The sequence below is a fragment of the Ceratotherium simum genome, chromosome 32 (assembly GCF_057802395.1).
Source record: "Ceratotherium simum simum isolate JZ-2026a chromosome 32, ASM5780239v1, whole genome shotgun sequence".
NCBI lineage: Eukaryota > Metazoa > Chordata > Mammalia > Perissodactyla > Rhinocerotidae > Ceratotherium > Ceratotherium simum.
Window position 1 is genome coordinate 19,412,839 of NC_141931.1, and position 12,500 is coordinate 19,425,338.

The 12,500-nt window shown below is 34.0% G+C and overlaps 1 protein-coding gene across 2 annotated transcripts in view; it reads right to left on the minus strand.

Moving 5' to 3' along the window:
- Positions 1–847: 847 nt before the first annotated feature.
- LOC101392675 (heat shock 70 kDa protein 14) overlaps positions 848–12,500 on the minus strand; it is a 36,815-nt gene continuing 25,162 nt past the window's right edge. For both annotated transcript variants that reach the window (XM_004425350.3, XM_087420809.1), the window contains exons 11-14: positions 4,544–4,756; positions 3,964–4,137; positions 1,915–1,985; positions 848–1,057 (exon numbers count right to left, since the gene is read on the minus strand). In XM_004425350.3, coding sequence (XP_004425407.1) covers positions 979–1,057; positions 1,915–1,985; positions 3,964–4,137; positions 4,544–4,756 — 537 coding nt within the window. In that variant the 3' untranslated portion in view covers positions 848–978. The remainder of the gene's footprint in view (positions 1,058–1,914; positions 1,986–3,963; positions 4,138–4,543; positions 4,757–12,500) is intronic.

Genomic DNA, 12,500 nt, shown 5'->3' on the forward strand with positions numbered 1-12,500 from the left:
GAGGGAAAAGATCCTTCTCAAGGAAAAGATGCTAAGAAATAACTAAGTATTCAGCCTTAATCAAAAGGGTATAAAACAGCACAGTTTTTAAATTTTACCACCGAGTAAAGATATTTCCTCTTCTCAAGACTGCTGGGAAACAAGGAGAGAAACGATGGACAATCCTCTCTTGGTAATAAAATCCAGAGTCTTATGTGTACTGCTCACCTTCCAGCTCTTCCCTCAGTACAGACAGATTAGCTGTCCTGTTTTATTTAGAGAATAAGCTTTTTCATTAGCAACCCACTAAGTACTGCAACGCACTAGTGAATGTTCTCTGATGAAATGAATGTGGCTAGCCCTCTCTTCAAAAAAAAAAAAAAACTTTTAATTTCAAAATAAAAACATGTTTGTTAGATGGAAAAATCAAACTGAACAAAATTGTAAAACGAAAAAGTAAAAGCGCCTCCTCTACATTTCTACCACACAAAAAAAGTTTGGTGTTTAGCCTTCTAGATTTTTTTCTGTGTGTCACACGCATACCTACACACAATTGTTGAGTCTGAGTTTACTTTTTTCTTTTAAGCAAAAATGGTATTTTACTTTGCACATGGTTCTGCACTTTTTTTTCAATTAATATCACAAACTTCTAAATTGTTCTCTTAATTATCTAATAAGAATTAAAAGATTTCTTAAAATTAGAAGTTATAGAAACAAAAAAATTTTAAAAACATAATATCAATTTTCCAGTAAAATTTCCTTCACTCCACTCAATTTAATTCTAAATAGCTTCATGACAGAAAAAGTTCCTTATATTTCCCAAGAATAATGGTTCATCTTAAATGGAAAACAAAAAAAGTTGCAACACTTACCAATATATTGTAGTTTAATAGAAACAAAGATTATACAGGTCATTCAAAAAGTATTTTAATATAAACATTACTTGTAAACAAAAAGTTGATACTCTAGTTCAAAAAAATTCATGGTTTCCCTAAAACACTACGATGCCACCTCAACAGTGATGGCTTCACATTTTCCAGTCTCTTGGTCTGTGCACGTCACATGTAAGGATCCATCCCTAAAAAAACAAAAAACAAATAACACTTCATAAGCTTATTTTATAAAAACAGAAAGTCCTCAAGAAATTACTTGAGGACTTTGAATAAACAAGGGATATTTTAATTTTTGAAAGAAGAATATTAAGAAACACAATTTCAGTGTCTTTAAATTTAGTATCATATGCTATAATTAGGTAGTTGTTCTTAAAAATTTCCTCCTAGACCACTGAGACAAAGTCGTATTCCTTGACAATCCATGATGATAAAGATCTGAAGTGGAAGACACTATGCAAGCTCCAGATGCATCATGCCGTTTTCAAGCCCAGGCCAAAGCAAACCTACCCTTAGTGAATTTGATATTCTTGCTAAGTATGGTTTATGGGATGAATTGTCCCTAACGTTAATTTGGAAATGATTTACTTGCAAGACATAGTGTTATGGATGGACTATTGTTAGAGAAATGATAATAGCTGGATTTAATTAGTAATTTATTTCCTAGATATTTTCTGTACCAATATTGAAATAAACTTATCCTTTCATAGGACAAATAATATCAATTATGTAAACCTTAGAAAACTATATTTAAAATTGATACAAATTATATCTCAAACTTTTATGGATCAGCCTTTTAGGTTGACTACACTCAAAATAATTAAAGAGTTTATAAAAAATTCAGAATGCAAATGACTTGAGATATAATTTTCTTTATAAAATAGAGTAATTTTGCAGGGCAAAAAATGTAATTAACTGATAAAATCTTTGTAAGTTTTTAATAAATGATTTTCCTACAATGAATGGGTGCAGACTTAATAAACTAAAAAAAAGGGCAAGTCTCAAAGTGAATTTTCTTAACATCAGAAGTAGTTTAATTTTGTACCTTTTCATAGTAAGAACAGCTAATATATCACGTAATCCATTTTCTTTTTTATCTAAATCCTGGAGAACAACCTGTTTATACAAAAATAATACAAAGGTGATTCAGTACTTTGACATATTAATAAATTGATACACCAATTATTCCAATGGACCAATTCTTACATATTACTGAAATAAACCTTTTAAAATAGGGCAGTTTTCAATTGTCCTATCATTTACCAGAATTCAGAGAACAGGATTAAGTTTTCTTAACTGGAAATATCTCCTCTAGAAGGAGGGCACATAAGATAACTAATATATTTGTCCCTCTTAAATGTCATGTCCTACATTGAAGTGATTGTTTCTATAAAGTACAGTTTGTCTCAGAAAATAAAGACTGCTTTTCTTTTTGGTAATTAAGCCATTACCACTTACATGTAAATCATATTTTAGTAAGGCTTCTATATATATTTAAAAAAATTCAAATATTTTAAACACACTTGAAAAACCTATTTAAAAGAAACATGTGGCAAATTTTTTTGTACAACTAAGATTACATTTGTAAGTAAGAGATACTAAATGAATTTACTATAAAATTCCTTGGTTTCCTAAAGAAAGGTATACCAACAAACCAGGTTTGTAAGGGACTTTTCAGATTTTGCCAATATCAGGTTTTATGACCTTAGGCAAGCACTAAGAACCGTGGCTGACTTATTTGTCAAATCAGGAGGTTATAACAGATGAGATCTCTAAAATATTCTCTTCCATATTCAGTATAATGTGACTAACTCTTCTGGCATCGACAAGTTAGGATATAGCGACAGTAGCTGCAGAGTCTGAGTAGTATGAGAAAAGAAAAGGTACTAAATGTACAAAAGAGACAAGGGAAGGCAATACTAAAACTGCCATCTGAGTTTAGAAATCTGGTGCACAGGAAAAGGCTTATAATACAACACACACCAGAAACATCTGGAGAAGCGTTTGAAAACTTGACTAGTTGAAGGAGCCCTGCTCCAGTAGATTCTAAGATGTTAAGTCTGCGGTGGAGCCCAGACATGCTATGTATGTACGTGTTTTCATTATTCTTCTGCTGAAATCAGAAAATAAGTATAAAGCTAAAGATTCTCACATTCTCTTCTGTTACCTATATTTGTTCTATTTTTACTACAGAAGTAATTCATGCTCATGTCCTGTGCTGTTTATAAAAAATTCAGTATAAAGTGTTAAAAAGTAAAAAAAATCCTCTTAGTACCTTCAAACCTACCCGCTGTTAAGTTTTCTGAATACAGTTCAAACACCTATAGAAACTTTCTGTATCCATGCATGGATATCTATATATACACACCTACCCGAACACCACTGCCCTTACATACACTCATGCTCTCAATCTTTTTATTTAAACACAAATGATATCCTACTGTAAATACAGTTCTATCGTCCTTGTGTGTGTGCTGTAATGTAACTATAATTCTTGGGCATGTTTCTAAGCAAATAACATGACTCCACCTCACTTTATAAAGGATGCAGAGGACCACAGAGTATGAAATATGCATGTGGTATTTTGAAAAAGCAAACTTATCCTGTATCAGAGGCAGCATGGTATAATGGCAAGAGCATGGGCACAGGAGTAAAATCACCCTTAGCTCAACCAAGAAAATAACAAGGTCTTGACTACATGAGCCTGTTTCTTAATCATCTATAAAATGCACATAATAATGTTTATTTCACAGCATTTTGAGATTATATTTGCAAACTGCTTAGTACAGCACCTGCATTTAGCAAACAAAAAAAATGTCATTTCCCCTGCCACTTACCTTACAAGGAGGGTTAAGAGCACAAAGAGAACCAGTATAAATACAAATTGTATTTTGTTTTTATTTTCCTGTAACTCTTTCAAATTAAAATTCCTAATTTCTTCTCTCTTTCAAAAATGAATAAGTAATCAATCCATAAAAATGTGTTAGATGTCCTATATAGATTTTATATTAATTGATATTAAACTGACTCTAATCCAGAAGAAAAGCTAAACAGTTTCATGTGACTAATTCATTACCCAATTTTGTATATTCACCTGTGCAAACTTGTTTTCCTTGTTTGCAGAGTTTTTCCCCTCAGACTCATAGAGTTCAAGGCATACTGAAGATATACTTCCAGGGGCTTGTAATGTGTGTTGTCTTCGAGCTGGCAAAGGAGTCCCTGATGGAAACAGTACTGTGAAACTGTTGGCTCCTGATTCATTGACTCCCTAATAAGGAGGAAAAAATATGCATATGCTTTGATATTTATCATTACAATCATAAAAAATCACTCCTATTATAAACATAGGAATCTGGAATACTTGTTGATAATCTGGAAACTACAGATAGGCAAAGAAAAGAAAACAGAAATGATCCTTAATCCCAACACATTTTATTTAAAAATAAATGAGACATCTCTCTGTATTAGAAGCTTATGATTAAAATTACAGTTAATTAAGAAATTAACACGTTAGATAAATACTAACTAAAGGAATATAAGAAATTCATTAAATCTAAATTTAAAATTTTTACCCCAGTATACAAACTTGTATTGTAAAAACATGGCATATATGAAAACTTGTCGCAATAAATTTATACTACTTTTAAGGAAAAGTAAAGAAAAGCTAAAGATACCTTAACTAAAATATCTTTGGCTGAACACTCTATCTTAAGAGAGTCTTCCACTAAAAGGTTTTCTTTCCCAATAAGAATTCCTGCTTCTATAGCTGCACCAATAGGGATAACTTCATCAGGAGGGATAGAATTTAGAAGCTCGACAGCTGGGAAAAGATCTTTAATCAGCTGTTGTAGCCTTGGGATTCGAGAAGACCCTCCACAAAGGACAACCTAGAAAATAAAAATAACGTTCAGTTTTTTACTTTTAGAACAATGGTTGTTTCTCAAAATTAAGTGTAATAGGCTGAGCTATCTTCATCACATGTAATGGTAAAACATAAAAAACCTCATTTTAACATACTATTTTATGTTATACTTACCATATAAATATATATAAATAGATATTTATTATATTGTAAATATTTGACATATTCTTTACTCATACCAGCAAAATTTAAAATAAGGAGATCTCACTACATATCAGAAAATACAATATAGCAAATATTACAAATACAAATATAAAAATTACAAACACAAATATTACAAAATACAATATATATGTGGCTCATGAGTAATACTGGGCATATAAGGCTAAATCATAAATATTTATTTGAATAGGAAATATACTAATGTTTTGTACTGTTCCAACATTCCTAAAAGAAATGTGTACATAAATCTTAGAGCATTTTTGTGACAAAATAAATATGGCAAACTCTCTATGTGAAAACTATGCCACAGATTTTTCTCTTCACCATGAAAGAACAATAATTTTCTTGAGGAAAAAGATGTTTTACAAAACTACATTTTAAGCTCTTGATACCATCTAATTAAATCTGTTGTCTCCGAAGAACTTCATATAAAATTGCTCCTTTATGAGCTTGTCCACTTATCTAGTGCCCCCACTTTTCGGCTGCCATCCGAGGTTCAGGCACCCAAATCACCTTGCTCTGACGGCTGACAGGGCTCGCATTTACAAGTCCCACAAACTATAGTAAACAAAGAAGCTGTTTCTAAACGGGTACATTTAGAAGAATGGTACATTTAGAAGCCCCTGTGGCCGTATACCTGGGCTCAGTGTGGAGAGACAGGCAAAAAAGCCTATCTCACAGTTTCTTCCCTAGAAGGGGTTTGGCTGCATACCTTCTCAGCTGCTGCCTGAGGGTCCAGTAGATCAGCCTGCATCTAGGTGCTGACCGCGACCTTCTCCTTAGGGACACTGATGGGTCTTGGCAAACTCTCAACTACGGGGAGCCACTAAGAACAAAGACAGTGTCTTGGCCAATCACAGGAGCTTGGCTTGGGCTGACCGATGAGGTTCATGTCCCACACAAGACCACTCTGACAAGACTGGAAGAGATGGCTATTGTATCTCATGTGCAGAAACCAACAGAGAGTCAAGATAAATGGAGAAAGAAGGGAATATGCTCCAAACAAAAGAACAAGACAAATCTCCAGAAACCAATTTTAATGAAATGGAGGCAAGTGATTTACCCAAATGAGTTCAAAATAACAGTCATAAAGATGCTCACTGAGGTCAGGAGAACAACGCATGAACAAACTGAAAATTTCAAGAGACAGAAAACAAAAAAAAGTACTAAATATAAATCATAGAGCTGAAGAATATAAGAATTGACCTGAAAATTTTAATAGAGGGGTTCAACAGCAGACTACATCGGGTAGAAGAAAGGATCAGTGCACTTGATGACAAGGCAGTGGAATTCATCCAATCAGAGAAGCAAAAAGAAAAAAAGAATGAAAAACAGTGAAGACAGGTTAAGGGACATATGGGACACCGTCAAGTAGGCCAATATTCACATCATAGGGCTCCCAGAGGGAGAAGAGAGAAAGGGGCAGAAAACTTAATCAACAAAATGATGGCTGAAGACTTCCCTAACCTGGGGAAAAAACAGACATACAGATCCAGACAGCCGAAAAAAGTACCAAGCAAGATGAATCTAAAGAGACCCACACTGAGACACATTATAATTAAATTGTCAAAAGTTAAAGACAAAGAGAGAACCTTAAGAGAACCAAGAGAAAAGCAACTTGTTACATACAAGGGAACCCCCATAAGACTATAAGCAGATATTTCAACAGAAATCTTGTAAGCCAGATGAGAGATATTCAAACTGCTGAAAGAAAAAAACTGTCAGCCAAGAATACTTTACTCAGCAAAGCTGTCCTTCAGAATTGAAGGAGAGAGAAAGTGTTTTCCCCACAAACAAAAGCTAAAGGAGTTCATCACCACTAGACTGGCTTTACAAGAAATGTTAAAGGGAGTTCTTAAGTTGAAACAAAAGGATGCTAATTAATAACATGAAAACATATGAAAGTATAAAACTCACTGGTAAAGGTAAATATATAGTTAAATTCAGAATACACTAATATTGTAATGGTGGTGGGTAAATCACTTATAACTCTAGTATAAAAGATAAAAGACAAAGGCATTAAAAATAACTAAATTAATTTGTTAATAGATACATAATATAAAAAAATGTAAACTGTGACACCAAAAACATAAAATGCGGGGAAAGGGAGTATAAAAATGTAGAGCTTTTGTATGTGTTAGAAGTTAGTTTGTTATCAGCCTAAAATAGGCTATTATAACTATAAGATGTTTTATGTAAGCCTCATGGTAACCACAAAGCAAAAACCTATAGTAGATACACAAAAAAATAAAGCAAGAGCCAGTGGCACAAGCAGTTAAGTGTGTGCTGCCGGCTGCGGCTGCCCCGGGGTTCGCAGGTTCAGATCCCGGGTGCACACCGATGTACCGCCTGTCAAGCCATGCTGTGGTGGCGTCCCATATAAAGTAGAGGAAGATGGGCACAGATGTTAGCTCAGGGCTAATCTTCCTCAACAAAAAAAAAAAAAAAAAAAAAAAGAGGATTGGCATCAGATGTTAGCTCAGGGCTGATCTTCCTTACAGAAAAAAAAAAAAATGAAAGGAATCAAAGCATACCACTACAGAAAATCATCAAATCACAAAGAAAGAGAGCAAGAGAAGAAGAAAAGAACAAATGAACTACAAAATAGGCAGAAAATAATTAACCAAATGGCAATAGTAAGATCATATCTATCAAAAATTACTTTAAATTACTTTCTATACACTGACAATGAATTACTGGAAAGAGAAATTAAGAAAACAATCCCATTTACAATAGCATCGAAAAGAATAAAATACTTAGATCTAAATTTAACCAAGGAGGTGAAAGATCTGTGCACTGAAAACTGTAAGACAGTGATGAAAGAAATTGAAGACGACACAAATACATGGAAAGATACTCCATGCTCATGGATTGGAAGAATTAATATTAAAATGTTCATACTATCCAAAGCCATCTACAGATTCAATGTAATCTCTATCAAAATTCCAATGGCATTTTTCACAGAAATAGAAAAAACAATCCCAAAATTCGTATGGAACCACAAAAGACCTTGAATAGCCAAAGCAATCTTGAGAAAGAAAAACAAAGCTGGGGGCATCACACTTCCTGATTTCAAACTATATTACAAGCTATAGTAATCAAAGCAGTTTGGTGTTGGCAGAAAAACAGCCACAAAGATCAATGAAACAGAATAGAGAGCCCAGAAATAAACCCATGCATATATGGCCAATTAATTTTGAACAAAGGAGCCAAGAATATACAATTGGGAGAGGAGAGTCTCTTTAATAAATAGTGTGGAGAAAACTGAATATCCACATGCAAAAGAATGAAACTGGACCACTATCTTACACCATACACAAAAATCAATTCAAAATGGATTAGAGACTTGAAGAAAGACCTGAAACTGTAAAACTCCTAGAAGAAAACAAAGGAGGTACGCTCCTTGACACTGGTCTTGGCAAAAATTTTTTGGATTTGACACCCAAAGCAAAGGCAACAAAAGCAAAAATGAAAATGTGGGACTATATCAAACTAAAAAGCTTCTGCACAGCAAAGGAAATCATCAAAATGAACAGGCAACCTTTGGAAGGAGAGAATACATTTGCAAACCATATATCCGAAAAGTTAATATACAAAATATACAAGGAACTCATAAATTCAGTAGCAAAAAACCAAATAACCCAATTAAACATGGGGAAAGGACCTGAATACACATTTTTCCAAAGAAGACATACAAGTGGCCGACAGGTACATGAAAAGGTGCTCAACATCACTACTAATCATTAGGGAAATGCAAATCAAAATCACACCATGGTTATCACATTGCATCTGTCAGGACGCCTATTAAAAAGACAAGAGATAACAAATGTTGGCAAGGATGTAGAAAAAAGGGAACCCTTGTACACTACTGGGAACATAAACTGGTACAGCCACTATGAAAAATAATATGAAGGTTCCTCAAGAAATTAAAAACAGAACTACCATAGGATCTAGCAATCCCACTTCTGAGTATATAACCAAAGGAAACAAGGAAAGGAAATCACTTTCAAAGAGATATTTGTACTCTCACGTTCATTGCAGCGTTATTCACAACAGCCAAGGTATGGAAACATCCTAAGCATCTGTCGATGGATGAATGGATTAAGAAAGTGTGGAATAGATATACAATGCAATTTTATTCAGCCTTAAAAAAGAAGGAAATCCTGCCATTTCCAACAACATGAATGAACCTAGAGGGCATTATTTTAAGTGAAATAAGCCAGACAAAGACAAATATTGCAAGATATCACTTATATGTGGAATCTAAAAAAAAAAAGTCAAACTCATAGAAACAGAGAACAGAAAAGTAGCTGCCGGGGCTGGGGTGGTGGGGGTAGGGAGAGGTTGGTAAAAGGGAACAAACTTTCAGTTATAAGATGAATAAGATCTGAGGATCTAATGTACAGCATGGTGACTACAGGTGATAATACTGTATTGTATAACTGAGATTTGCTAAGACAGTAGAACTTAAGTGTTTTCACTGCACCCCCCACCCCAAAGGTAAATATGTGAGGTGACAGATGTATTAATTAACTCGATGGTGGGAATCCTTTCACAATGTACATGGGTATCAAATCTCATGTGGTACACTTCAAATATCTTACAATTTTATTTGCCAATCATACTTCAATATAGCTGAATAAAATAAAATTGTTCCTCTATAAATACCTTAAGTTCCTCATTAATTCATACTAACACTTCATTCATCTAATACTTATAACTTCACAGGTATTCAGAATATTGAAAAAACAGGTAGCACAAGAAGGGAAATCATCAATAATCACTTTTTATTTCACAGTTTCTTTATGGATGTTCTCAGAGCTCAGTGTAGTAAAGAGGATCACCTGATGAAACCTAGGCCTCTGTGACACTAGGTGTGAACTGACCAGGGGTAACATATTAATGTTCAGGTGAGGGCATGAGGAACATCAGCTAAGGGATACAAAGTAAAAAAAGAAAAGCAGGTTTACCTTGGCAAAGTTCCCCAAAAGGTCTGTTTTGGAGGTAAGTAAAAAGAAAAGTCTTCTCTAAAATTTCACGATCCCAAGTAAATACTACCAGGATAAAAATGTAGAATATGTCTTTTCAAATTACTCACACTGAACATCAAAAAGCTTTATTAATAAGCAATAAGTGGTGCTATGCAAAAAAAAAAAAAATACCCTGGAAAATCTCGGCTTTTGGTATTTTCATTTAAAAGGTAAAAAGTACTAATAGTGTGTTACTATTAATGCTGACAGTAACCAGCAAGTTTTAATTTAAATAAATTCTTTAGGGCTGGCCCCGTGGCTTAACGGTTAAGTGCGCGCGCTCCGCTACTGGCGGCCTGGGTTCGGACTCCGGGCTCGCACCGACGCACCGCTTCTCCGGCCATGCTGAGGCCGCGTCCTACATGCAGCAACTAGAAGGATGTGCAACTATGACATACAACTATCTACTGGGGCTTTGGGGAAAAAAGGAGGAGGATTGGCAATAGATGTTAGCTCAGAGCCGGTCTTCCTCAGGAAAAAGAGGAGGATTAGCATGGATGTTAGCTCAGGGCTGATCTTCCTCACAACAACAAGAACAACAACAACAACATAAAATAACCTTGTGTTCATGGGTGTGCTCATTGATAGTAACATAGGCATAAAAAAATAAATAAATAAAAATAAATTCTTTAAACATCTAGTCTGTAGTATGAGATTTCTTAACAAACTTACATTTTAATAGAAAATATATATTTCAAATGTTAATAACCATCCTTACCAAGGGCTTTTCAAACATAATTTTCACAGTAATTTCATAAAATAAAAATGCTGTTAAAAAAATCAAACCACCTTAATTACTTGGGTATTAACATGAATCTAAACAAAAGAGAAAAATAAAAATTACAGATTATTCTGAAAAAAAAATCTATCAAAGCTTGTGGAATAAAATCAGTTATTAAGTAAAACTGTAGTTAATTTTTTTATTAGGGAAAAAATTAAATGAAATAAATGAATTAGCTTCAATATAAGAATTTAGAACAATGAAAGTGTCTTAAAAAGGCTGGAAGAACTAAAGAGAAAATTAGAAATAAACTAATTAGGAAAGAGAAAAACAAGACTTGAAAAAAATCTAAGAAAGATTTTGGGGGCAGTAGTGGCAGGAGTTAGAGCAATAAATAAAAGAAATATCTGCCAAATGGAAGAAAAAAACAGACTCAAAAAGAAAAAATATAAATAAAAAGAGAGCAAGAGAAATTGGCCAGCCTTTTTTTTTTTTTTTTGGTGAGGATGATTCACTCTGAGCTAACATCTGTTGTCAATCTTCCTCTTTTTTCTTGCTTGAGGAAGATTAGCCCTGAGCTAACATCTGTGCCAATCTTTCTCTATTTTGTATGTGGGTCACCGCCACAACATGGCTCGACGAGTGGTGTAGGTCCAAGCCCAGGATCTGAACTTGTGAACCTGGGCTGCTGAAGCAGAGTGTGCCAGACTTAAATATTATCCCACAGGGCCGGCCCCGACCAGTTTTAATTTAAATAACTTCTTTATACCTCTAAATTATAGTATCAAAAGATTCATAAAATTAAAAACTATAAGAATATCACGCAAAGTTGTATGTTAAAAATGTAAGAAATCATTGAGATAGGTCTATAAAATATCAAATTCAAAATTGAAGCTACTATGAAAGTTATAAAAACACTTCAAAAATTTGTTTCAGACAAAATGCATTTACAAGTAAATTCTTTAGAATTCTTGAGGAACAAAGAATATCCATGCATTATGTACTTAATCTAGAACACTTAAAAAGATGAACAGGTATTAAATTTATTTTATGAACACCTGATAGCCCAGGAACAAAACAATAAAAACTAACACCAATAAAATAAAACCCTCTGGACCAGAGGTTGCAAAGCAGGAACTTGAAAATTTTATCAGGCAAGATATGTTTTATCTCTCCACACTGTCTTTTAAAAAGTTCTGAATTAGAGTTACTAATGTTTAAACATTAAAAGCTTTTATTGAAAGTCCCTATTTTAAGAGTCTCTTAAAAAATTAAAGGCTCCAACAGCCCTGGCCTGCATCTGTGAAAGGTAGTACTCAGCAGGTGGGCAGCAGCTGTCCCTTGTGGACTAGGACAGCTCCTGTCTGCATGTGGCAGGCCCCTGCTACCTCCTGTGGCCTTCACACCAGCTAGTGGTCACCAGCCACTTATAATCACATTTGTGCTCTTGCTTTCTTTTTTACAGCAAAGAGCTCAATGTGAAGCTCTTCAAACTCTCTAATCCATCTGTCAGTCTAGTAGGAGAATGAAAGAAAAACCCAGAAGACTGTGTGTTTCAAGAAAAATGGTAGGGAACATATTTCTTTTTTGAAGAATGGTATGGTACAGTGAATCTGCTGTACTACACGGTTGCTAGGCAGCTTAATTGTGGTGTAGTGTTCAAAATATACATATATTTTTGAATATGTGAAAAGAAATTGACTTTTTTCATATCAATTGTGGAAAAAATCCTAGCATCAGTATTTCAGATATGATGGATCAAACGCTGTCTTTCTGAGTGACATTATATTCCATAT